Raw genomic sequence first — 27915 nt, 5'->3', positions numbered from 1 at the left:
CACCCGGCCCCTTCCGGGCGTGTCCCTTCCCCCGAGGGGCGTTGACCTGCTCGCCCCCGCCCCAGCCGCCGCGGTGGGGGGGTCCCCGCCTCTTCGCAGCCGGCCCCGTTCCGCGAACGGTTCGAGGCGTTTTGGCCCGCGCCGGCCGCCCTCCTCCAGGTGCTGCCGCGTTGCTATGGCATTTTCCGCTCGGACCGGGGAGGCGGCGCGGCCTGGCCGGGCCTGAGCGGCGGGGAGTTCCTGGGGCCGCAGCCTGGCCGGCTGCTGACCCCGCTGCGCGGCTGCGCGGGCCCGCCGGCCTATCCCCCGCCTCCTCCTTCCCCGCCGCCGCTTTCGCCTTCGCCCTGCCCCGCCGCTGCGCCCCTCGACCCCGAGGTTCCGGCGGCGGCGGCGGGAGCCGGCGGCGGGGAAGATGGCGGGGAACGGCGGAGGCTTCGCTGGCGCTGGGAGCGGGGAGATCATCCAGCTCAACGTGGGCGGCACCAGGTGAGCCGGGGGGGGGGGGGGGGGGCAGGCCCCGGGCCCTGCCGGCGGGGCGGCGCGGAGCGGCCAGCGCATACCGGAGGGCATCGGAACGGGGGGTCCCTGCGGCCGGCCCCTGGCGGGGGTGTCCCCGGAGGGAGGCGCCGCCCGGCCGTGCCCGCTGGTAGGCTGGCCCGGCGGCCGCTCCGTCCCGGCAGGGCGGCGGTGCAGACTCGCCGGGGACCGGTCCGCCGGGGCGCCGCGGCCTGGAGGTGGTGCTGCCTCCGGGGGGGCAGAGTAAAGCTGTCCCCGGCATGTTGCAGGAAGCTGAGCTGGGGGTACCGAACGTGGGTACCCCTGCCTGCTGTCCTGCCTGCTGTCTGCCTGCCAGCCTGGGCTTTCTAGGTACTCTAGCGCCGGGCCTTAGCGACCTTAGGGACCCTGCTCCTTCGGGAAGAGAGGACGGAGAGCTTTGCTCTGCCGTCAGATCCGTAGGCTTCTAGTAATCAGCCTGTCTAGCAGCCTCAGAGACTGAGGTATTAAGAAGGCTGATACGATACTGCTGCCATCAACCAGCATAAAGAATTGTATTGTATTTGAATGTGCGCTGGAAGTGTGGAAGATGGCATGTGTGGACGTTTTGGCAGATAGAGGATTGTAGGACAGCTGTGGTCAGAATCTGTGTGATAAATAGTGCAAATGTTTCTGTTGGAATGCTCAGGCGTGAAATCATTCAGATTACCGTGGCTAGTAAATACCGAAGTAATGTGTCTTCCTGAGTCTGCGTGCAATGTGAAAGCAGCTGTAAGTAGTAGGAACTACTACTACTATTTAAAGAATTTTCTTGCATTACCCAGAAGATGGGCTCATTCTTACAACTACAATGTATGCTGAAGCCTTTCTTAAAGGCGAGTACCGTAAAAATTGATGCAGAATTCTCACTTGTTATAAGACATTAGCAACTTGGTTCAGCCCAGAAGAGCTGTTTGTAACTTCCATAGGCAAAACAGACCTGTGATGATGCTTCCAGGATAACTTTGGTGTTAGCTTGCACCAGATTTCGTGTTACACTGAATAAGGTTCTTCAGTGAACTCTCCCTGAAATTATAGGCCAGTTCATCTTTTAGGTTTTACAAGTGGGATCTCAAAGATGCTTCAGTCTCATAATTTTAAATAGATGTTACTTTTTAAATGCCTCTGCAGAGAACAGAGAATTATGTACAGGGTATGAATCAGGGAGGAAATACATATCGTCAGAGGGCTTGCTTACACAGAGAAGTATGAAGAATAAGGCAAACTAACAGTTGTAAGCATTTCATTTTTAGTTGAAGATCTAGATTCTAGTCAACAGGTATCATTTGGATGTAAGGAGTAGGAAATATGTGCATAGACATTTCCCCTTTTAATAGGGAGACAATGTGCAGTAGTACCGGTCTTCTGTGCAAGAGGTTTTGCTCTTCTGCAAGCTCAACTTCCCTTGGAGTGCTCATCTTCTCTGAAAATGTATCTGAGCCAGGTTTTTCAGCTTGCAAAGGCAGCTGACTCAAAGCTGGCAGTGGAATGATGACCTGGACGGCAAACAGGGGAGCGTGGGATGCTATACACATTTCCTCCTCTTCATTAGTTCCTGTTACCCTTACTAGAAACCTGAAACTCTTAATTTTGACTTTGGTAGAGTTGGGTGAGAAGGAGAAATTAGCCCTCTCCCCTGTTTCTGACATGGATGGGGATCTAGTACAGAGACCCCAGCTTTCCATGTTCTGCCAGGAGGTTCCCACTGCTCCCTGCGACTGCCAGAGCTTCTTTCTTGAATTGATCCAACAGTTCTTGGTCTCAGCTTTTGTGGTTTCCTTTGCTGGGAGCACAAGCCCCTTGCAAGTTAACATTTACAGAAATTACTGTAACAACTTTAGTAAATTCTCTTGACCCTTTACCTCCCTCTGGTTATAAAATAATTCTATGAGCACAATAGGCTATGAAAATGGTTATTTTATAACTGACATGTAAGTGTACCTGTTTCTAGTTGCGTATATTTTCTTTAAAATAACTGTAGGCTGCCACCTGCTTTGAGGATTTTGCACTGGGTTTGCCTAATTTTCCACATAGGTTGATGTCTGTCTGACCACTGAGCGTTAGCTGCATGGTGCCGCAGGTGCATTTATGCATGTAAACATTGCTAACTAAGCTTCTTTTCTGCATCCCGGAAAGCAGGACTCTGTCCTGTTGTTTACATAGATTAATGTATATGTATTAAAAGTTCTAAAGTATATGTTAGTATGGGATATTGCTTACTAAACTGGTACCATAGTGCTAAATCACAGACAGAAAATCCTTGTGCTGTCTAAACCTACTGATTATGCAAAGCAGTAAAATTGCAAGGAGACAAATGTGGAATCAGTTGATGGCTCTTTTTCCTGTCCTCCTTATTGTGTAGCTTGTTCTTCTGGCATATCTTGTCCCAAATGTTTTGCCATTAAGCTCTTTAGGTGATTTAGGAAATGCTAGTGGAACCCAGCTGGTCAAACACCAGCAAAATTTCAGTCTTAACACCTCTGAATAGTTGACTGTCACTCACATGCCTAAATGCAGACATCCCACTGGGTCGGAAATTGTGCTGTAGTGTATCGAGAAGACAGTCCTCAAACATCAGACATTTGTTCAAAGATACTGAATGTCTTCATGGTCACATCGTACTTCTTTATTGCTTCAGAATTAATTTGGCATTTATCATTCAGTGTTGTAGAAAATGCCAGTTAGCTGTGGTTCTAGTACTTTTTCAGTATCTTTCTACCTATACATGCCTTCCTGGGAAACCAGAAGTCCTCTGTTTATTTTATTTTTTTCTAAAGACACAAAAATAACTGAAAATTGTAAAGTATTTAAAGTATCAGACAATAAAAGTCTTTAGCTTGTGAAGACCTTTAAAAGGGCTAACTGGTGATGCCGCATCTATCCACATAGTTACAAGCAGTGTCTGGATTAATCTTGGACAAAATTCATCAACTCATTGTTTTCTGTCATGTGCATCCTATAATGTAGTTAAATGAATCATCCCTTTTAAAGTAGAGAAGGGTAGTGATTTGTATTACTGATGATAAAAGATGTGCAAAACTGCAAGTATACTTAGAAGTCACTTTCCATTTAAATAGCAAACTGCTTTGATTCTCTTTAATTTTTTAAATTTTCTTTTTTAGAAAAGACGTTGTGCATGTTTATGCTTAGAATGCTGTTACTGTAGATTTTCTGTTAAGAACAGATTTGTCATTGTTATGCTTGCAGTGAGCAGCTACACAATCCATGTTTTATGCAGGATGGTAGTTCCATATAGCCTGTGTTTCTGCCTCTTAAGGGGTATAAAGTAATGCTTTTTGTTTACATATTTTTTTTTTCTCCAAAACTGGAAAATGCAAGCAGTGAAAACCAGATAAATTCTGATTAAGTACTTTTATTCCAAACATATTTTGTAATGTATTCCTTTGCTATCTGGAAAGTTGTCATGAAATTTTACTTTTGCATTTCCTTTTCGTGATTCCCATTAATTAAGAGGTCACCAAAGGTGTCTTAGTCATGGTACTAGTAAGAGCATATTATGTATAGTCAGAGAGCTGATGTGGAGCATGGACTCACTGTCCAAGCTGCCAGTCCAGTTGTCTTCCTTCATGTTAAATCAAAAGTAGTATAAAGGAGTTCATAGTTATTTGTTACGTAAAATACTGTCTAGCATTATAAATAATACTATAATTTGTATTATTTCATAATATCCATATGATTCAGAGTAAATATTTGTTACTTTTAACTGTTATTGTGGGACCTTGGGCCTCTAAGAGGGTCCGAATAACAAAATGGCAAATAATTAAAATTACTGTAAGATATTAACTTGAAGCTTATTGTAGTCTTTTGCAGTGCACAGTGTAGCACCTTTTGAGTCCTAAGTAAGGATAACATGCAGTTAATGGCAGTAGTGCACTGTTAATAAACTCATATTTTAGTAGCTGCTGTTTTTGTATGTTTTATTTTTTTTTGCAAGCGTTAATGTTGACGAAGTATGAGAAGCAGAAAATGTGGGATGTTTGGGACAATGTGTTACAAACATAGAAAGAATGGCATTCTTGAGATCTCTGGACAGTTCTGCTTCATGCTTAAGGACAATCTGTGTAAAGAATCTGCAACCACTTTGATTCTGTGCAGGCATTTAAATGTTCTCAAACCTCCCAACCGCTTTTGATATCAGCTTTGTAGAACAAGTGAAAATATTTTGATAAAGCAGACTTCCTTCGAATTTTACAGCTGATTCTAAACTTGTAACTTTGATTTCCTAGGTTCAGCACTTCAAGACAAACACTGATGTGGATTCCAGACTCCTTTTTTTCCAGGTATTTGTAATAAATCATCACATTAAACAAAGGCAAATTAACAGTAATTTTAAAAAAAATGTTCTTAGTTCTTAATTTATGCTGTAAATAGTGGGGTTTTTTTTCCTTAATGTTTTTTCCCTTATCTCAAGCAATGGGATAGATTCATTTGAAATAAGCTGATATCCAAAAGGCCTCTTGAATGATGTTCTGGCAGCTTATATGTGCTGAAGAGCTGTCACTTTTTAGATGGGGTGTTGTGGAAATAAGGCGCCAAATCTGCAGGAAGGGGTGGTGTCACTGACTCTATTACTATGTGTACCACTTGTGATCTTCTTGACCATACACAGTAGCACTACCTTTAATGTTTTTTGAGTTACAGCTGTACCCTGAGTTAACTCAAAGTTTTGAGGGTTTTAACTTGTGGTTCAGGAATTATTCAACATCCTTTTGCCAACTTTTATGTCACTATCATTATTACTTCTGTAGGTTGTGGTGCTTACTGTTTGTACCCTAGTAATTTTGTGCTATAGGTGCTGTACCTCTATTACCCCAGTTAATAGTAAACACATAAAAGAAAAACCTAAAGGCTGGAAAATTTGCTTCCTTACACATAATTTTTGTACTTTGGACTTCTTTCTCAATAAAAGCCTGGCAGCTGACATGGACAGGCAGCATTACCTGCTCCTCTTTTACTGAAATGTTCAGATAAATGGAGTACCAGGGAAGTGTCACCTTCCCTTCAGTGCTATGATATTGCCTAATTCTTATAGCAGATGAATTAGACTTTTGATCAAAATGCATAAGTATTAATCCTGTATTTTGAAAGTGAATGATTGTCTGTTATATTTCTAAAGGCATAAAAGGCAAGGCACAAGGAGGAAGTCCCAAGTTATTCCCCAATCTCTCAACACTAAATATACTAAGTATGTTGTTCTGAAAGTCTGTCATCTGGACTCAGATGGAGTCTTGAAATAAAACTGTTCATTTTTAGTTAGTTTGATTCTTATTTGTAAAACAACGTTTTGATGTCGTTTTTTCTATGGATCTGGAGCAAAAGTACTTTGATCTGGTGGGAGGGAAACTTTGAAGTAAAATTGTGTAAAAACTCATCCACCCCGTTCTTGCCCAGTAAGTTTTTGCAGAATGGATTGTTTACTCTTCCTTTTTACTTCAGCAGCTTTTACTGATTTACTAGATCGTAACAAACTATGCAATCCCCTGGGTGCCTGGGAGAACTTTTCTATCCTTTCCGGCGAGGCCTTGTGTCTGTTCTCTTTGTGAATCTGAAGGTCCTTATGATGTAGCTCTTAGCCTGTCCTTAGGTGTACAAGCACTGCTCCTTTGTTCAGGGAGTGATACTTCACGCCCCTGCCAGCATTCTGCCTTACCAAGGCAGTTTTCTTTGCTCAGCTACACTGTTTTACCAAAGTACAACCAACAAGACACAGAGTGTTGTTATCTTGTGTTTGCACTAGTACATTTCTGAGGGACATCTAATGAAGATTTCCTGTGTTTCAGTTTGCTGAGTGGAAGAATTTCAACACTGAAGGATGAAACTGGTGCTGTGAGTAATAAACTTACTGATAACATTAATGTTATGCTTTCCGTTAGGTTCTTTCCTAAAGAATATTCACTGTGGGTGCTAATGGGAATTACACTGCTTGAGTTAGTCTAAACTTTCATGAAAATCGATGACATCTCTGGGTTTCTTGTTTCTCATCTTCATTCCAAGATAAACAAAACTGGAACAATGTGCACATTTTTGTGCTCATTCTACACTGTACAGGCAATGCAGAGACAGCAACTGTACTTTCTTTGAAGAGAAATATTGCTAATTGCTGTATTGCAGAGAGAGGTGTAATTTTCATTAGATAGCTATTGCATACGTAGTTGAGTAATCCTGACGTGGAAATGTAGCTTTTGTTGGCAAATATATATAGCAAAATGGCCATTTCAGTCTGTGTATATGATATTCTTAAATGGGAAACTGCAGTTATGACAATGTTGTTGAGTAATAGTAAGGCACAAAAGTACTTTGCTAAAAGTATAGAGGTAGTTGTAATAGCATTTGACCTAATTAAAAAAAAAAGTCTAAATTTATCTTGAGTTCTTATTACATTTACTGCATTCTGAACACACGATAGAGAGACTCTAGAACTTAAAGAACATGTTTATGAAGTGCCATCTATTTGCAACAGTATTTGTATATATGTCTTTTAAGAATGTTGAATTAGTGGATGGTAGAAGAATAATGAGAGGAAAGGAGAGGTCTAAAAACTTTGGGTTATGTTTGTCTGCTGACTGCCTCATCTTCAGCTCCTCTTTCCCGTGCTCAGCATAAAAAAACATTTTAGTTGACGGTTGCTTCGTAGTAATGCTAAAGTACAGCAATTTTTCTTTGCAGATATTTATTGACCGAGATCCAGCAGCATTTGCACCCATTTTAAATTTTCTTCGCACAAAGGAGTTAGACTTACGGTAAGAAGTTCTAATTATATCAAGTGAAAATAAATTTGATCAGATGCATTAGAAAACTTTTTCAAATGAGGATTGTCCAGTTTTATTCATCTACTTGGGTGCCTAGTATGTGAGTCAGCTCCCTGGTAGATGTAGGGCCATGTCTAGAGTGTGTGTATGGCATGGTGGAGGCAGAAATGGTAGCATTATATTTTGTTAGTGGATTCTTGTAATTTAAACCACTTCTGTCAATATATTTCTTTATTTTTTTTCTGTATCCTTATTTTAATAAAAAATAATTAATGTTAAGATCACTGAGATCTCAAACATCAACATGTTGAATGCATTTGATGGTAATTCTCTGAACTGTTAGGTAGCTTGTTCACATTCAAGGTACTGACTCATTTTGTCCTTGTGGTTTTTTGTTGTTGTTTTCTGTTTTTTCTTTCTCTAGGGGAGTGAGTATTAATGTTCTCAGGCATGAAGCTGAATTCTATGGAATCACTCCTTTAGGTAACTTTTTTTTTTTAATATGAGGTCATCTCATATTTATTACTGTAGTAATAACCCACTTACAAGTCATGGGCAGTTGTGACCCCGAAGATTTTCAAACTTACTGATACAAAAGGTTATTTGAAATAATGTAATGTTTCCTAGGAAGTGAAAGCTGTGGTCATACCTGGTTTTTCCCCCTTAGTGAGAAGATTGCTACTATGTGAAGAACTGGAACGCTCATCTTGTGGCAGTGTCCTTTTTCATGGCTACCTGCCTCCTCCAGGTATTTTTGTATTCATGGTCTGATGTTGCTTGCAGTCACTTATTGCTTTAGTTTGTGGGGGCAGTTGGCTGAGGTAGTTACTCTAGCTGTCAGACTGTCCAGAGAAGGCTCTCCTAGGGAAAGATTAAGATGAATGGTTGAATCAAACATCATTCCCATTCAAAACCAAGGCTTTTATCTGTATGCTGTGGCATATTTAGAGTACTGGGCAGGGGGTTGTGGCATGTTAATACTAAGCAGGCTGTGTTTGGTATAGACTAGAGTAGAGGTTCTTCAGGTAGGTTTCATTTAAATGTTACCAGCATGGAGTGCTTTCTTCTTTCTGAAGGTGCAGTTACTTTAGGTGCCCTATGTTTAGATGACAAATCACCACAAATGAGCTTTCCTTAACAATATGAGTATTTCTTAGAGTTTTACTCCTCTGTAGAGATGAACACAGTTCACATGTTAACCTGAAGTCTAGGGAATATCTAGCCAATTGTTGACAAGTTTTCTGAAGATAATTCCTTAAATTGTGAATGTCAACGCAGAGAGCAAAAGCATTTTCTGTTTTAGTGCTATGATATTGCCTAATTCTTATAGCAGATAAATTAGACTTTTGATCAGAATCAAACTACAGGATTAATACTTGTGCAAAGTGAATGATTATCTGTTATATTGCTAAAGTTTGTGGAGTGGGACAAAACATCTATTTTCTTTTATAGGCATTCCCAACCGTAAAATAAATAATACTGCTGTGCCACCAACTGATGTTAGAATTGGTCAAAACTGCTCCGAGAGTGAGATTCATGGAGGTGGTGTCCAATCTACGCTTGCTGGTACTGGGGAAAGTACAGTCAGGCTAGGTGAGGAATGTCAGTTTTAAAACCAAAACAAATTGCAAAGGTGATTGTCACTGGGAAATAAAAACTGAGTAACTATTTCTGGCTTCAATCTGTTATTCTATGTTTGCCTGATCTTAAATTGCTGAGTACTTACTTAAACACTACTGCCTATACAATATTTAAGTCTCACTGCTGCACAATCAAGACATGAGGTTGAGAGAAAGGCAAATCAAAGTTCGTCATGCAATCTTAATATGGCCCCTTAGACAAATGCCTTACACTGTACTAAAGTCATAATAAAAACCAGACAGACCAGTGTCTCTTTGGTCTGTGACAACAACCTCCTTCCTGCTCTTGCACCTCTTTCTTGCTCCTCGTGCTTCTCTTGCCCTGCAAGAGTTGAGGTTTTAAAGGTAGTCTTCAGTTGTTTGCCTATATAGAGGACTTTCCATGTAAAAGCTGTAAATAAGATAGGCTTGAATTCTGTTATTTTTCAGCTTTTGAATTTGCAAGCAAAATGATACTGTTAGAAGTGTCATATTTCTGCTATAATCATGTAAATTGTAGCAGTGTTAGGAAGATCTAGAGTATGTTAAGGTGAATCTGTATCCAGGTAATATAAAAATAAACCTTGGATATGAATTGCTGATTCGTCTTTGTGAGTTGCTGCAGGTTTGGAAAAGGGTGGTCTTGGGGAAAATGAGATAGAAGATGCAGTCTTTTAGGCATTAGTTCTTTAGCATATCAAGGCTGAGAGCAAACTCAGGGAAGTACTATAACCGCTGATTTCCAGTGCCATCCAACACTTCTGACAAACCTAATTTAGTTATCAATCAGAAACAGGCATGCTTCCACTAGATAATAAATGGAGGAGCTATAGGTATTCTGAGATACTGGAAACTTCAGTTTAACAGTCTGGAACATTAATACAGGGTTGCACCAACTATTTGGAAAGAATTTTTGTAGATGAGAACATTGTTTCTTATTTGATAGCAATCCTCAAATTTTTACCCATTTGGCAGGCTGTAAAACCGAGGCATGTACTTGCCTCTTTCTCCTTATGAATGCTTTGCATTGTAGTGGCTAAGACAAAGTGACTTCCTCCCATGTAAGAACTGTACTGGTTGTCAGGATTGTGAGGAGTGATATTGCTAACCAGAATCTAGCTGAAAATGTTTCTTGAGAAATTTCATTGTCGAAGTTTCTGTTGCATATCCTAACAGAGAGCTCTAATCTATTACAGATGTCTCTGCTCATCTTCTAATATCCATCACTTGACTGACTTCAGCTTTGTTGTTGTTTTTAGGATTTCCTGTGGACCCACGGAAAGTCCTAATAGTAGCTGGCCACCACAATTGGATAGTAGCTGCCTATGCCCATTTTGCTGTTTGCTACAGGTATGAATATAGTTGCTTGTCAAGTTACAGGAGTCTAAAAAAACCCACAATAATCTGCTATGAGCAAAGCAAAAAGTTTGCTTTCCTCTGAAATGACAGTAGATCACATGCATGCAGTCTGTTCCTATAAATGAGTTGCTGCTTTTGTTCATGCAAGTAAACTGCTTGATAGGAACTCAAATTTTGCTGCTTTGATGTCAGTTCCTTGATGCTGTTGCAAAAGCAATGGACTCCAATTTAACTGCTTCAAAAGCCTGTTTTAAAGCAGGCTTTTAAATGAAAGATTCTTTTAAAAAGTTCTTCCTACTGTATAGGTTTGCAGACAGTCTGTGAAGTTAGAGCATCAAAGAACTTGAAAGAGTTAATGGATTTTTGCTACATAACTGATGTACCTTGTCTTAAACTTCAGGTTTTTTGGCTTAGCAGAACTGTTAAGCACTCGCTACTTCACCTGGATGGTTGAAAAATGTCTTTAAATGTCTTGTAAACAAAATGGCTTTTTTTAAGATCAGGTGAAGATAAGTAACACCTTCATTTTACTGGTTTTAGTTCACATCTGGTAGTCTTGATTTAATTGGTGGCTGTCTTTTCAATGGAAGGTAATGTTTTAACAAGAGCTGTTGCCAAAACCAGTCTAACACCGCTGTTGTAGCGTAGTTCAGAAACAGAAGGGAGAGTAAGGAATGTAATGTGAGCAGCTTCTTTCTGGTTACTGCCAAGCGGAAGCCATAGTTTGCTGCCTTTTTCACTATGTAGAATACAGATTTACTTGCTTAAACTTTGTACCTTAATCACATTTAACTTGTCTGTTGTGTTCACCACTGCAATTTGTTTTGTTTTAATTTGTACTAAATGTGGCTTCTTTTGCTCAACTTGTTCTTGTTTTCAATTATGTTTAATCCGGTCTGACTGGAGAAAAAGGCAATGAATTGCAATTGTCTTTGTGCCAATTGTCTCCTCAGGATTTTCTCTCTTATGAGCTAGCATCTCTTATGAGCTAGCATCTAAGGATAGATTTCACTTTAAGTGAAATACTCTGCCTCTTTCCTGCTTGCTCATCTATTTAATGAGACTTGTTACCATTGAACTTAAGTCATTAGTGATGCTTTTGATGAAGCATGTCAGACTTGAATGGTTGCTGAAAAAGGGTGCAGGTCAACATGCCAGTTTAAAATGCTGCTTTACTTCATAGCAACTCAAGGTAGCAGTCTTGTCTTGTTTTGAATTTTTTTTTTTCTTCTGGGGCTTGAAGGAACTCTAGGAATACAGTGGTGAAATTCTACCTCCTCCATTCTGCTCTTGTATAGCTTTTGGGAAACAGTTTTTTCCCCTGTCTGCTCTATCTTAGTACCTGTCTAGATTTTATGGCTTGACAGATGAATTTGCCCAGACTTCCTTGAATATCTAGTGTTTGGGGAGACAGCATACCCTTAAAACTACTTCCCTCTACCCACAAATTTAAATATAGCTTGCTTATGTGGTGCAGTGAACTGATGTTAAGATTCTTGTCAGTACTGTTTTAATGTAAGGGCAACCTCTGAATTTTAGCCAGAATCACTTCTCAAAGTAAGTGGTAATTTGTAGTAGACTGACAGTGAATCCCATGCAGTAAGAAATTAAATACATTCAGATATTTAGTTTTGTGACTTTCTTACTATTCTTATTCTTACTATTTAAATATTTAAGATAATTATTTTAGTAAAAAGCTACAGCAAAGCACAGTGAATCCTAAAGATAGTATTTTTTTTTCCTTTGAAGAAGTATGACAGAAGTCTTTTAAAATTTGATAATAAAGCTTGTGAGAATGTCTTGGTTGCATTCAAAGGCTTATGGCTGTTGCAGTCCTCTTAAGTCACTTCACTACAGCTTCTGCATGCTGTCTGCATAGAGCACGGTGATCTGTGGTGCTTCAGCTCCAGGCAGGATGCAATGCTGAAGTGAAAGAATGGCAACAGTGGCAAAAAAATACTAGATAGGTTTCTGCTTTCCATGTTAACGTTTATATAATTTGACTGCTGAGATTTAGTGTGCTTTAGCTCAGTTGCAAAGTATCTAAATTATTGCCTGAAATTAAATTGGATAAACTGTGCTTTTCTGGCATCATGTAAGTCCTTAAAATTGCACAAGCAAATGATTCTTTAAAAATAAAGCTTATAGTCAATTCAGTATTATGTTTACAGTATACCGTAACAGATAACGCAACTAGATAGCACAGCTTTATGCTAGAGCATGATTGGATGTCTAACGTAATATATGAAATACCTTGCCCCTGGAAATTAATAGAGATTTCTTCTAAAGTCTTATGCTGAACCTCATTCTCTAGGATTTGCCTAGCCCAAGCTTTTGGCTCCATTTTATAACTTGTATATTAGATGTGCTTATATGAGGAAAAAGCCAAGCACAGGGCTCTAGTAGCTGCAAAGCACTGAAATAATATGTATGCAGTATCAGACTTCCAGGAAAAAAAAAAATGCAGCTCTTGTAGACTACAGTGCTTCATTGGAATTCCAAGTTTTGTGGCTTAGCCTGTAAGACTGGATCATCCACATTGGTTCACGCTTAGTCTGAGTTGTCTGTTTCTGAATGTCTAACCTCCCTGTTACCTCCTTCGCCCTTCCAGAATCAAAGAGTCTTCTGGGTGGCAGCAGGTGTTCACGAGTCCCTATCTGGACTGGACAATTGAGCGAGTGGCTCTCAACGCTAAGGTGGTTGGAGGACCTCATGGAGACAAGGATAAAATGGTTGCAGTTGCCTCGGAGAGTAGCATAATCTTGTGGAGCATTCAAGATGGTGGTAGTGGCAGTGAAATTGGTAACTATAATTGCCTGGGCTTTTTTTTGTGTGTGTGTTTAACCAGAAGGAAATCTGTGACCTTATTTTGAGGTATGTATGATCCGTAGTGTTCAGTATTCACTTTCACAAAGTGACAAAACAAGCAACCTATTAGAGCATATTAACTTTCTTCTCTGTCATGCTAGAGGAATCCCTTCTCAAAATCAAAAAGACAGAGAATAAAAAAAGTAGTCTGTTTACTGAACAGATACTAACATACTTACTGTTCAGTTTGAATTTTTGTGTGAAGATGCAAATTAAGAGTTAAATTTTTTCCTGGATTTGCATTTGAATCTAGGCCATAGCATAAAGGAACTAAGTTTCTGAGATGGAAGGCTACAGATACTGAGAGATTCTGCTCTTTTCTTTCCTTTGTCTTATTAAAGTCATATTTTTACATGGAGATGATGAAAATATTTCAATTCTCTGTCAAATGTAGTTCATAAATGGAATTTGGAAGATTAAAATTTCTTCTTTTTATAACTTCGGTGTCTAGGCAGGGAAAAAGCACATTCTACTGCCCTAAGCATACAGGAGTTACTGCTTCTACACCTTGGCGCTGAAGGACACACGATTAGGGAGGCTCTAGAAACAACAAGACATTTTCAGAAGTAAATATTCCTTGGTACTGATCTGGTGGCTTGTCTGACTCACTATTTTTCAAATGCAGGGCAAGTTTGTGAAGCAGTGAAGGGAATGGTATTAGGAACTTCCTCTAGCCTAGTCCCTGGTGTTTGAATAACCACTATTATGCCAGTAATGTCTCTTTCCTCTCTCAGTGGATACTGCTAACAAAGTATGACACCAGTCTCCTCATGTGGAGACTTTTCTCTGAAATGTAATGCTGAGTTAATTTGTTATTAGATGTATCTCCATAGCTGAAGTAATGAAAATTAATGTGGTCATTAATTAAAGTCAAAATGACCAAATTCAAGTTTTGATCCATGTGCCTTTAAAGGAAGAGCTTACTTGAAAGATGCTCAACCAATTTCTAGCTATGTTAATGGCTGTTGCTTTTTTTCATGCTTGAATGAGTGGAAACACCAAGTCAGATTTGAAAATGGGGAAGGGCAAAGGTCTTGCATGAGATAATGCAGCTGTATACTAGTCTTTCACTTGTGACTCAGAGTTCGTGTATATAATAATGGTCAGCAAAACCATGTGTTTTGAGGTTCCATTGTATTTAAAAAAAAATAAATATGAAAGGTGTGTCTAACAGTTGAATATGAAATACCTCTATTAAACAGGCAGTAAATATTGTACTTGAGAAGCCTTTCATTCTGTTATGCTTCCCGTTGACCAGATCTTAAAAGCAGGGCAGAGTTAGCATGACAGCTGTACTCCTGTGATAGGTATTGCCTTAAGCACTGTGCTATTACATTCCTCCTGCATTCTCTGGTTTGACTTAGCTTGGTATTTGCAATAAGATACATGAAGTAACATCTTGGATTTAAGTGCAAAGAGACGCAAAAAACATAAGTGGACTTTTTCTTCAAATAAAAACTCTAAAATATGCCAATATCATAAGGTTCTGATAACTTGGACTATGACTGAACGTGGCAACAAAACTGAAGGAAGCATTTTTGCTAAACAGGCTGTACTGTATTGAAGTGACTTTGTGAAACAAAGGAAATGCCACTTGGGGTGTTGGGGAGAGCAGAGAGAAAGTGCCTACAGGATTGAATCTTTAAACGCTGAGTAACATTGACCAGAATGTACCAGAATGTTCCTCTTTTGGATGATAGGTCATGCTGCTTGGTTTAAAAAACCTGAAGTATGCATGTGTTTTAATAGTAATAACTTGACTATAGCTGTCTTGTTTCCTTGTAGGGCAAATGCTTGCAGTCCTGCTTTGTGTTAGAGATCTAGTACATTGCTGTCATCTTGTGAAAGAAAGTACTTGTTCCAAACAGTTGTTGGAGCCCAGCGACACCATCCTCAGAAAATTGTGTGGGCTGGCATCTTTGTGATAGAGCTCTCCCAGAGCGCTTTCTTTCCTTTCAATATTACTTACATAACACGCTGCTGTTGGATTGCTGCTGTAAGCAGTATTTTACTGAGAGGGACCCTTAAGACAAGAGCCTGTCATTACGTATAGCATTGTCTCCCCTGTGGATGGGTCTCAAGACTGTTGAGCCTAAGCAGGACTGACACTTTAGATTCCTCCAGACCATTCAAGCTGTCTTCCTTGATTTCCTTGAACCTCATCCTTCTCTGGAGTAATCAATTCTAGTTGTTTCTGTGGATTTTTTATTATTGCCTTTTTCATGTGCCCTGTACTGCTGAATCTTATCTGCATCGAATGATCGTACTGTGCCCTGGAAAACCATTTAGCATCCTAATTAAAACATAAGTATATATTGAGCTTCCTGAGATTCCTTCTTGGGGTGTAACAGAGGGCTGCTTCTTCCTTGGGAATGGCACTCTGTTCATTTGAATTTGTCCAAAACAATGTTGGGAAATTTTCCAGCTATTGGGTACTCCTGTTTTGAAGACATCTGCCTGCTGCAGTTAAAGTACGTTAGTGAGGAGTAATATATATATATATATATGTAGAGTGAGCAGTATGGAATAGGAAACTTGTGAATGAAGCTTGACACTTGGTAGTGTAAGATATCCTCAGTAGTAATGGCTTTTGTACTTACCAGGCAGTAAAACTTAGCCTGGAATTACTTACAAACTGAGTTTGCTGAACTTTGTAGCTGGCAAATTTGGAAATTATATTAGACCTTTTTAGTTTGCTGTAACTTTTAAATACATGGTACAATAAATAGTACAAAATGTAGTATGCTACTCAGGTTTGCAGTTCGATAAAAAATATTCATATTGGATCTATGATGAGACTAGGAATCTCTAAAGAGAGGACAGATTTTGTGGAAGAGCTCAGATGTTAAGGTCTGCTATAACCATAGTCATCAGTGCCTGTCATGTTCTGCAGTGTTTTGATTTTTATTAAGTTAAATGTTCTTGATGCCACATTGGCTTTATTTGGAAGGCCAGCATTTGCTGCTAAGTCTTATCTTCCAGATTTTGAATACTGTGTGATGACTGGTGAAACTGGTTCCTTATAGAGCTTCAGTTTTTTTAATAGCCTGTACTCTCTACTCATGAACTGTAGTTTAACCAAAATTAAAGATCTGGAGATGAGAAAGAAACAAAGAAATAGACTTTTGCAGGCTGCTTATTTTTCTGAGTTCCAGTATTTCTGCTAAAAGAGAAATTTGAATGTATTCAAGTAGTGTCACATTTGGGGTTATTCAGTCTTTTCTCAAGAATAAGGGTGAAGCCTTGCAGCTGTATTTAGTTTCTAAATTATGTTTTCAGACTATGTCTATTTGATTGGACTTCAAAAAAAAAAAAAGTGGTGAGAACTTGTAATATTTTAAAAGGTAATTGCAAAGTAGTGTGGCACAAATTTGTCTAGCAAAACCCATGAAATTCCTGCTTCTTAAGTGACCGTAGTCACAGATTAAAAAAAACACAAAACAACAAAAAAAAATCCTGCTTGCTGTAATAGGATTTTTATTTTTTTAATGCCTTAGGATGTATAAAGCCGTTTGAGAACTTGATGGCTGTAGAAAAATGAGGAATGCATATTTTGCATGGGCTCTTCTTCCTTCTCTTGCCTTCTTTCTCCTTCCCAAGTAATGATTGCATCAGCAGAGATGACATCACGCTGCCATTTAATTTAATGGAACCCAGTTTGCTGCTGGAATGGTACCTCACCTAGCACACTGCAAACCCAGTTTTGGCTGTTCTTTACTTGCTACTGTAATAAACGTGATGTGATAGTAGTGGAGAGATTCCATTGTTACTGTTTCTTTCTCTTTATTTTAGATGAGCTTCATAGACTCTTCATTTTTTGTAGGAGTGTTCAGTCTTGGAGTCCCTGTAGATGCTCTCTTCTTCATTGGCAACCAGTTGGTGGCTACAAGCCATACAGGGAAAGTGGGAGTGTGGAACGCTGTGACTCAGCATTGGCAGGTGCGTTCAGTTCAATTTTCTGCAACACTTAATAAGCTGGTATGTCTTTCTAGTAAAAAGAGAACAAAATAATCTAAAGGCAAGTGTGAAATGCTTGTCACAGGGTTTTCAGTCCTGACTTGTGTTACGGAGTTTGCCATCTTGGTATCTGGGTATTGTGCCTGTGTGAGCAGAATGTTGAGTTGCATGCTTGGTAGTATCACCAAACTTTTTAGGCTTTCAAATTGGAGGACATGGTGTGATTTGGAGTAATAAATGTCAAGTGTGTGTGTATATTTAAACTTTCTTCTGGATTACTAACTTTGTAAACACTGGGATCATAGAAAATTTAAAAAATTATGGGAAATGTGTGACAGCAATTTCTGCACCATCTGAAAGAAAAAGAAAACAAGTTAAGAAGGCAATCTGACATCTGGGGATCTCAAAAGTTGTTTTACAATGGGAGACTCCTCTTCGGCAGAAATATGCATGGATGTCTCTTGCATGTGGATGCTTCTGGCTGCACTGACTCTATTGTCAGAATGCATATTAAATAAAGAGATCCTTGGAGTCTGTGTGAGTCTGAGAAAACAGTCGAACATTCATGTGAATAACAAAGCTTGTAACACAGGCTTTGTGGCACAAAACCTGGATGCAATAAAAATCCCCAAATTGCCTTGCAAATCTCAAGAGGCAGAACTGACCTGAGGCTGCTGCAGTGTTTGCTGACTAAGTTCTGATTCAACCTTTAAGTGACAGTACTGCTAACAAATAACACAGATAACAAGCATGGGATAGCACTGCTTCTGCAGCAGGCACAGACATGTTAGTATGGTCTCGATTTAAACAAAACATTTAAAGCTGTATTGATGCCTTGCAAAATCTTCTGTTAAGGGACGATGCTATGTGACAAGCTGGCATTTGACAATACTTTCTAAAGGAGCAAGTCATAAGGAATAAAAACAGATGTCCCATTCATCATCTTTGTTTCCAGGGGGAGCCACAGAAATCTTTCTGATCACATTAATAGTTCCTCAGGCTGACTGACTATTCCTTTGGTGAAAACATTTCTTACTGAAGAGTAGAAGAATCTTTAAGGGGGGCTAATATGCCAGGATGTCCTAAAACCAAGTTTTTTGGTTTTCTAATTCTATTTTATTTTCCTAGAGGATGAGAATAGTTCCCTTAAAAAAAAAAAAAAAAAAAAAAAAAAAAAGAGACAAAAAACCCCCAAACCAAAGCAACAAACAAACCCCAAATCCAACCAGTTTCAAGATGCTTTCTGCATCTCAGGCTCTTTTGTTAGTAAGGAGAAAAGCAAATCTTCCTGTAGATCTTCATCTCCCTTCAGAACCAGTTCTTCTTGAAGAACCTGATAACGACTTAAGTGTCAGGGTTCTACCTCTGATCTTCACATTCCTCATGAGAATACATGATACTTGTGTAACTGTTTTCCATGAGTTGCCCATAGCTCTGGACTTAAGATGTAATCATACTTGCTGCAATGAGAGAGGTTTTGAGGAACAGGATTTGCCAATGCCCCATATATATCAGTAATGAAATTCTTATCATAAGAGACCTTAAAGGAAGCAAAATACTTAGTGTTACAGAATAAGAGGTAACATAAAGCAATGGAGCGTGACAGAAGAACTTAGTCTGCAAAGTGAGGATTTTCACTGGCCATGTTGTACCAGTGACTGTTGTATAGTGAAATGAAAGTTCACATCTTGGCAGGTGTAACTGCTGAATCACGTCTGGTGTTCCTATCTCTGCTGCAGAAGAAAGGACCCTCCTTGTTTTGTATGATCTCTCTGACCCACTCAAGTCAATCTCTGCTGTTGGCAGCATTGTGGATCCTTTTGCTCAGACCTCTCGTTGCAGTTGTTAATGTCTTCTGCAGGGTGATGAGTAAAGTGGTATATCTGTTGATGGGTTGCCTCTACCTTCATTAGTTTTGTAAACTTTTTGCAGATGGGAGAGCTGCTGTATACACCTTTATCCACAGAACCAGAGAACACCCTGCACCTTGACCCATAGACTCTTAGATGCTGAGACTCTGTAAATAGTTTCTTGCCTTTCTGTTCTTGTACTACTTCTTTAAAGTAGTCTGGAAAAAAATATATCTTTTGAAATCAAGTTCCATGGCCCAGATTGTTAGATGCCTTATTTAATTAGGGGTAGTATGGATTTGACTGTGGGGAGGGTAGCATACTTAAAAAGCTGTATCTAAAAAAGTACTTTGAGATGAAGAATAGCAATTCTTATCAGTAATTGAAAAGGATCCTTCTCCAGGTCATTCAGTCATCAGTTATACAGGGAAAATCCAAGTGCTTTCCAAGAACAATGTATTTTTAGCATTGGATCTGTGCTGAATTACGGGTGAGCATAAGTGAGAAGCATAGTTCCTTAAACAGAGAAAGGAGGGAAAGTACTTCAGGAAAATATGCAGAAGCTATATTCATGTTGCAGCCTTCTCTGTAAGGCTGATAGGCTTAGAATATATTCTAGGGCCTTACAGACTATCCTTAGGTTAGGAATGGGTACTGGTTTAGAGTGATAGCTTTTGGGGGTGCAGGGAAGTTTCTTTGGTTTGTTTTGCTTTTATCCAACAGGTATATGGTGGGTATCTTGCAAATGATTTTGCAAATCTCTGAAGCAATCAGAAGGATACTGCTGGTCAGAGAGAAATCAGAACCTAAGCTGAAATTTACATTAATTAGTATTCAGTGTCCATTAAGTGGACTGACTGAAACATATGGAGTACAGGGAAAATGCTGTGACTTTGTGCATGTTTGAGTGCACAAAAATGGCTTTTGGCTTTTTCTCCCTCAGGGCTGAAGCAAAAAAGAATTGCTTGAGATAGGGAATCATACTTTGGATAAGCTAAACTTTTTCTTTGCTTGAGATCTCTGTCCTGTGTGAGGGGATAAGCATTCCTTTTCATCCTAGAGGGCGTTCTTAATCCCTCACCTTAAGTTGTAGACCATTAAGTAAAATATGACAGGGCTGCCTTCCAGTTTACTTGGTGTGGATGTATATTGGAAGTGGGACAGTGTAATGGGACAAGAATTTTTTTCCCCTCATTATACGTGTGCTAGAGGCTGAGATCTTCATAGAGGCTGGCAGAGGGACACAAAAACTTGGGGTGAAGAAAGGCTTAGAGAGGCAACATCTAGTTCCTTTGCCCAGCAACCTCTCAAGGAGTTGTCAGAAAGGGAAGAAGGAATAGGACAGAAAGCGTGAAGTACAATCACTTTGCATATTGGAAAAAAATCCTCTTTTGAAGATGTGATTTAGCTGCAATGCCTTAAGCTTTGTGCCTTCACATGGAGAAGGATCTTCCAGAGCAGTTGTGCTAACTTGTCTGCATGCTTCTGCTGAACTTAAGATCTGGTTTAGGAGAGGAATGTGATCTGCCAGCAGTACTTGAAGAATGCCACTGTATGTGCGTGTGCATGTACAACAGCTTCAGACCAGTACCAGACTCTGGTATTCTTCCACAAAATGTACCGAAAAGGTCTGAAAACTGAGAAAATAGCAACCTAACTTCTTGTTTTGTGTATTTTTATTTTTTCCTCTCTGTTTCCACTAGGTTCAAGATGTTGTTCCTATCACAAGCTATGATACTGCTGGGTCTTTTCTGCTGCTGGGCTGTAACAACGGCTCTATCTACTATATAGGTAAGAAGTGGGAGCAGGGCAGGATGAAAAGGAGGTGGTACTGAGCTGCTTTGTTCTTAAACTCTTTGGTCTAAGTCACATCAGAACAACTCTGTCTAGTCAGAGTAATAAACAAAAATGTTTCTTCCCCACAGACATGCAGAAGTTCCCGTTGCGAATGAAAGACAATGATCTTCTAGTGACAGAATTGTACCACGATCCCTCCAATGATGCTATAACAGCGCTCAGTGTCTACCTCACGCCTAAAACAAGTCAGTATTCTATCACTGTCTCTTCAGTGAGAGTCTGTTACAGTTACGGGTTTTTCTTTTTTCTAAATGGACTTTTTCTATTGCTGCATAGCAGGGCTAAAGCAGACAAGGTAGCCCTTTTTCTTCATTTAATCATTTTCAAATGAATGATGAACACTAGGTGTATCTGTTTCCCCTTACATCTGTACATTATATATAAATAGGTACATGTACTTACATGTATACGTGCATATGCTTGTATAATGTAATAACATAACACATCGTATATTAATGCTTGTACATAATGTACCTTTGCTGGTTTTAAGCCTTTTACACAAGATAGGCACTTAGATTATGAATTGTATTCACTGAAATAGTTTGTGCTGAACTGGGAGAGAGACAACCTTGCTGCTGCATCTAACCTTATAACCACTATACTAAAAACCATTTTTATATGCAGCTGAATAATGCTTAGCTATTGTGTCTATACACTCTTTTGTAATCACAGTGCAGCTATCTTTTACATTAATAAAAAAAAACCAAACAAAAACACAACAAAAAAACCCCAACACAACAAAGCAAAACCCCAAAAAAACCCAAGCTGGGAGAAATGGGTTACTCACATACCTATACTGATACCACAGTGACCTTTTTAACTTATAGTCCTTCCTGCTCTTGCCTTGTCTTCCCATTTTCCTGCTATTAAGGCAGAAAAATAAATGGTGTGTGGCATGTATTGACCACATCACTGTGAGGAGTGCCTAAATATCTGATCGTATGACTTTATCCATCTCTTCTTTCACTTCCAGGGGGGAGGAGAGAATGGAAGAGAAGGCTGTTGTTGAGACAGTGTTGAAGAGCAGTGTGGAATTGAACAAAAACTTTGGGGTTTTTTAGTGGCAAAACATCTCCTCTGTTCATGGGAAAATGATGAGTAAATAGCATTTAAAATAAACATCTAATTGTGGAAGCTTGGAAATACTATTTTCTACTGCCTCTTTCCCTGGTCCCAGTAAGACAAGCTTTCATTCCTGAGGGGAACAACTGTGTTCTTTTTGCTTTAGGTGTAAGTGGCAATTGGATTGAGATTGCATATGGCACCAGCTCTGGAGCAGTGAGGGTGATTGTACAGCACCCTGAAACAGTTGGGTCTGGGCCTCAGCTCTTCCAGACCTTCACAGTTCATCGAAGTCCTGTTACAAAGATCATGCTCTCAGAGAAACACCTCGTGTCAGGTAATCTTTTCTGTGCGCAAATTTGTATTGGCGGTTCTCCCCTTCTCCTGACCAATGAAGTATTTGTATGCATTGCTTTTTAACTTGCTTTGTGCCCACATGTGATAGAAATGAGTTGGACAGATTTGGGAGTGGGGGAGGGGGCCAGATTGGCTTGGATCCTCGTTCTTAAAGTAAGCATTCTTCAAAGCCTGTAGCAGTTAAAAGGCGTAGGCTTTATTTGACCAGATCCTGGAACAACTATGTCTTTCGTTTGTGTCTTATTCCAGGGTTGCCATCTGTGGAAACAAAAGGGTTTGTAAACAAATGTACCCCTGTCAAGTCTTATTGTTGTGGGCAGGTCCTTTAGGACTTGTCTTCTTTTAACAGCATTTCAGGAGCTTTCTGGGTTGCAGCAAAATGTGCACCATCTCCTCTTGGGCCCTAGAAAAAGCCTTCCTGTGGCTTCAAGGGGCTGTTTGTGTTTTTTCTCAGCAGTCTCCCAGTGTTTGTTGTGCTATCTTGTTTGTCCTATCTTATGCTCAAGAAAGTGTCTTACTTTCAGGGAAGATGCAGTTGCTCCTCCCTCTGTAAGAATCTGTTCCACCCAGAATCTAGCAACCAGGGCATGGCAGAGAACAGATTTACTTTCAGCTGCTATCCCAATTTTTTTAAAAAAAGAACAGGAAACAAGGTGTCTCATTATACTGCAAACAAACAGCCCAGAGGTCATCTGTTCCTCTGCAACTTGGTGCTAAAACCTCAGTCCCAGGAAAGGGCAGATGTGTATGTAAGAAATGGAGTTACTGATGAATCAAATAGAAGAGCACTGTTGTGTGATAAGGGTTCTGCTGCCAGGCTGCTCTCATGACATCTCTTGTCCTAGCATCTGCACAGAAGTGTGCTGTAGGCTGCTGGTGCTGACTCAGACCTTAGTGTTGTGTTCTGTGTGCCTTAGTTTGCTGCTTGAATTTCTGAGGGAAGAGACAAAACTAATAGAAAACAGGACAGCAGCAACAATTTGTAGATTGTTCAATAATTATCTGGAGATGCTATGTGACTAAATTCTGCTTGATCACTCAGTCTTGAAAAACTATCATATAGAAATCATTAGAGAAGTTTATCTCAAAAGTTTTGTCATCCCTTATAAATGTTATTGTACTTCTTTTTCTTTCTAGTTTGTGCTGATAACAACCATGTAAGGACATGGACTGTGACTCGGTTCCGGGGCATGATTTCAACTCAGCCAGGCTCCACACCTCTTGCATCATTCAAAATCTTATCCCTGGAGGAAGCAGAGAGTCATGGCAGTTACTGTTCTGGAAATGACATTGGTAGGATGTCTCTTGAATGCGCTGTGCTGAGCCTGTACATTCACTGGTCTCATAAAGGTTTAACAGACCTTCAACCCTATAACGTGCAAGTCAGCTGATGGGTGTAAGCTCTTATATACTACTCTCCCCTTGAAAGAATGGCAGGGATCTGTAAGATTCACCTGGAAATACTATTTAGGCTGCAGAGAGTGAGTACACTTAAAGGGCTTACTCTGAAGGTGAGAAAAAGGGAGAAAAAACTTTTGAACGCAGGTACAATACTTCTTCCTTGAGCAAACTGATGTCACATTTCACTTTTGGTTTAACTAGAGAATGACAGAAAGTACAGGAGGCTTTATTAAAGCAGATGAGCATAGCAAGGTTTGGGTCTACTGCAGATTCCAGTTCACTGTTCAGTTTGGGTTAAAAGATGCACATGTGAAAAATTCTCACATGAATTTGAAGTTGTGACAAAGTTTACTGAAGCCTTGAAACTGCAGAGGCGAATGGTGCTAACACATTGCTATAGCAAGATACCAAAGGAATGCATGTCAGTAAACATGGGTAGACAGGTAGTCTAGATTCCTCTGTGGTCTGAGTCTTGAAAAAGAACCTTTGATGAATAGGGTGCCCTGTGAACACAGGGTGAGGTCAGTACTATGGCAAGAAATCTGATTAAGCCTTTAGACATCTCGGAGCTGCAAAATAAGAAAGTACTTGTTGTTACTAGAGGCCTAATGTAGGGTTTGTACTGACAGTAATTCCTCCAGGAACGTGCAGGAAACTCAAAAATGGGTGTCCTTTAAAACAAAAGAACAAAAAAGATTTGTATCTGTAGAGGCTTCTAACTACTGGATGGCTTTTTGTAGCTATTAGTGATCTTTGGTTCCCTGGTCCTGATGTGGTCATACTAATATGAGTTTGGGTCTTCAGGACTGTGTGGGGAAGAGGGTGAGGGAATTGAAACAAACAAACAAAAAAGTGATCTTTTTTTCTCTAGGACCCTTTGGTGAACGTGATGATCAACAGGTGTTTATCCAAAAAGTTGTTCCCATCACTAATAAGCTGTTTGTAAGGCTGTCTTCAACTGGGAAAAGGTACCTCCATGTTTAGGGTTTTAAGTGGGAAAGGAGCAGGACTGTTCAGGCGGCGGGGTCTCCCATCCCTTGGGGGTGCATGCAGTTGCACTTAGCAAGCTTCTAATGTGCTTGGCAGCTCTGGCTGAACTCTGTGTGTTAGTAACAGAACCGTACTTAATGATCTACTCTAACCTAGAAGCCAAATAGTGTTTTGATAAATGTGATATCAGAGACTCACTTCATGATGGCTCACCTGTGTGCCTCTACAGAATCCGTAACTAAGCCGTGGTTCCATGCTAACACTACATTTCAAAACTAATGCTGAAGTTGCTGGTGGCAGGGATTATGCTGCTCACAAAAGCAGACAGGGAAGCAGTTTCTCTCTTCCTTTGCAGTTGTCTGTGAGGATATTAGAACCTTTATAACTGAGAGACTGTCTTTTAGGTCAGCTATACAATTATTTACTTAGGCTTGACTTCATGATATTCTACTATGTTGTTGCCTATGTAGTAAAAAAAGTTGCCAAATAACCACAGCTGCTTTTCTTCCTGTTAGGCTAGGAAAATGGCAAGAAATCGGAAAAGATGGTGCATCTCAGTTCTATGCTTCTTACTATTCTTGCATCTCTTGCCTAATAACTTTGAATCTGGGTGAAAACGTTGATGCCTTAACACTGTTGGCATATGAATTGAGGATTACTGATGTACCTTTTTTTTTTTCCTTCAGGCTAGATTTGTATGTAGTGGAGAGTTTTAATAGATGACTTATTTTGGCACTTCTTGGGTAAAAAGATCAATACAAGGGGACAGTAAAACAAATTACCCAGAATATGTGAGGTTCTGGTCTAGAGTCTGGCTTAGCAGCTTAGTTTTGGGAGTCCTTTTCCTCTCACTCCCCACATAAGCTTCTAAAATAAAGGAAAAAAGCAACGGAGTTCTGCCATGTCAAGTGGTATTGCAGTTGTCATAAGACAAAAGTTACCTGTATAGATAACCTTGGATTTATCATCCTTGGATTTTTTTTTGCATATGTTTTATATGGTTAGGTGTGCTGGTTTTGTGGGTTAGTTTCCTAGAGTGTCTAGCATACGAAGGGGCTAGTTGCGGTCATTTTTGTGAGAGCCTTAGGCTTCTAATTATCACAAACTGAAAATGGACATGGAATATGTGGGGGTTCCCTAAGAAAAATAAACAAGTGGTAAGGCTGCAGATGGACTGGGGGGGAAGGTACTGTCTGCAGCTGAGCAGCATGCCGGTCACGCAGGGGAAGGAATTTTGCCTGGAAGAAAGGTTTGGTGCCTTCTCAGAAAATCAAAACAGTACTGACTTTACTAGCCCAATCTGCCAGGTGCAATTGTTTTGGTAACTTGGGGTTTCTCTTCCTGTAGGATCTGTGAGATCCAGGCAGTTGACTGCACTACCATCTCATCATTTACTGTGCGAGAATGTGAAGGATCCAGCAGAATGGGCTCCCGGCCACGCCGCTACCTCTTCACTGGGCACTCAAATGGCAGCATCCAGATGTGGGACCTGACCACAGCTATGGACATGGTTAATAAGAATGAAGACAAAGGTCAGTTGTGTTATGGCAGCACTGTGGTGTGGTGGTTCTTCTGTCCTCACATGGCTGTGGTGGGTGGACTTGGGCACTAAGAGCTGTCTCTTTCAGATGTTGGCGGCCCCACAGAGGAAGAGCTGCTCAAGTTGCTTGACCAGTGTGACTTGAGTACGTCTCGCTGTGCCACGCCCAACATCAGTCCTGCCACCTCAGTTGTTCAGCCAAACCGGCTTCGGGAATCTAATTCCAGGTAAGTCACCAAGGGTGGCACCAGCTCCAGACACCAAAGGTTTTACCCTTCAGGTAGGCAAAGAGGGGTTTGGTACCCTGAATGCTGTAGCAGAGCTCCTGAATCCATGCCCTAAGTGTCTTGAACTATGCACACATCCTCCTCAATTTCTGTTGGCTTATATGTGTGTAGATTAAGGTATCCTGTGAGAATCTGAAGTGATCTGGAAACCCTTGTGTGGGGGTTGTGATGAGTATATTCCTATTTTAGTGGGAGTTGCAATGGTGAGTGGGAGGAGGGTGTGCAAGAAGAACCGACTTCTCTCTGCCTAACATCTGCTCTTCTCATCCTTGGTTGTTTTTCTTTTTGAAGCCTCCAATTGCAGCACCATGAAACAATTCATGAAGCAGCCACATATGGTTCTGTGCGGCCATACAGAGAAAGCCCCTTGTTGGCAAGAGCAAGGCGGACCGAGAGCTTTCACAGTTACCGGGACTTCCAGGCTTTTAACTTACCCAGCAAAAGCCCAACAGAAAAGTCAGCTGCTGCAAATGGCAGTTCAAGCCAGACAGAGGCCAGGAGAGCAACAGCTGAGGGCAGTGCAGCTGAGAGGAAGGCAGTCCTGACAACAGCACTTGAAGCGCGAGGCACAGGCACAGGGGTGACAGATGTGGGTGCGTGTTGCAGTACAGAGGTTCACCGTCTGCCAGAGAGTTCTCTGGATCTCAAAAGAAGAGGACCAGAAGAGGAGAGTGAAGCCAAAGCAGAAAGCAAAAAGAAGATGGGGTTTGAAGGAACTGGCTTCCTGGGAAGGAAGAAAGTGCCTCTCCTGGCCTCTGCACCAGCCCTTGCTGAAAGTGGGCCTGAATTACCTGGTGCAGCTTCTCCATCACCTACGAAGACAGCTGCTTCACCACGTCACCGGAAGAACGACTCATCCTGTCAAGACTATGGCTTGTGAAAATGTGACTGGTGGCAAAGATGAGGTGCCCTCTGGCTGGTAGCAGGCATAACATTACATGTTGGGGGTTGTTTCTTGAATGGGACTTTGTTCTGATACCCAGAATGAAAATTACAAGGTTATAAGAAGGTACCTGGCTGCTGCCAAACCTTTGAAGAGTCGTCCACATCAATGTGTGGCTTTGTGTAATGCTCCAAAATGTAGTACGGTACTTGGTCCAAAATATTGTTGTGCATTCTTGCGTAAATGTGGTCAGGCATGTGATACGTTGTGATTATTTTTGTTTTGGGGGAAGGGAGGGTGCTAAAGGAATACTCGGTTGCTTAGTGGAAGATGCCTTTTAGACGCAGCCGCACATTGCTCTGCAGAGCTGCTGCTGTCTTGACTGGATTTTGCCTAATTCACAGGACTGCCTCTGTAGTCTTGTGTTACGAATGGGATCCTTGCTCTGTATGCTGCTGTCTGAAATCTGAAATGTTTTGTGCAGGTTAAGGAGGAAGCTATTCAAAATAGCGTATTATTTTGCCTCTTAGTCCAAATAAATTGCCAGAGGAGTGTTGCTTGTGCTTTCTGAAAAATGTGTA

The 27915-nt window shown here is 40.5% G+C and overlaps 1 protein-coding gene across 1 annotated transcript; it reads left to right on the top strand.

Annotated features, from left to right (window-relative positions):
• On the top strand, positions 1-27909 carry KCTD3 (potassium channel tetramerization domain containing 3). Its single transcript, XM_074817914.1, has 18 exons — positions 1-486; positions 4782-4835; positions 6336-6381; positions 7222-7295; positions 7729-7787; positions 7972-8052; positions 8757-8897; positions 10183-10273; positions 12894-13084; positions 16974-17089; positions 20661-20748; positions 20883-20999; positions 22043-22213; positions 23371-23526; positions 24506-24602; positions 25972-26156; positions 26253-26391; positions 26743-27909. Exons 1-18 carry the CDS (start codon positions 413-415, stop codon positions 27329-27331), a joined length of 2469 nt encoding a protein of 822 aa, XP_074674015.1. The 5' UTR covers positions 1-412; the 3' UTR covers positions 27332-27909.
• Positions 27910-27915: the final 6 nt, after the last annotated feature.

This window comes from Strix aluco, chromosome 3 (genome assembly GCF_031877795.1).
Source record: "Strix aluco isolate bStrAlu1 chromosome 3, bStrAlu1.hap1, whole genome shotgun sequence".
Lineage (NCBI taxonomy): Eukaryota > Metazoa > Chordata > Aves > Strigiformes > Strigidae > Strix > Strix aluco.
The sequence above is the reverse complement of the archived record's forward strand: the minus strand, read 5'-3'. Positions and strand labels throughout refer to the sequence as shown.

Bases quoted from the DNA above. Each gene is read 5' to 3' on its own strand.
- KCTD3 (XM_074817914.1), top strand. From the start codon at position 413: ATGGCGGGGAACGGCGGAGGCTTCGCTGGCGCTGGGAGCGGGGAGATC. The intron at 487-4,781 runs GTGAGCCGGGGG...TTGATTTCCTAG, and splicing joins CTCAACGTGGGCGGCACCAG to GTTCAGCACTTCAAGACAAA. The intron at 6,382-7,221 runs GTGAGTAATAAA...TTTTCTTTGCAG, and splicing joins TGAAGGATGAAACTGGTGCT to ATATTTATTGACCGAGATCC.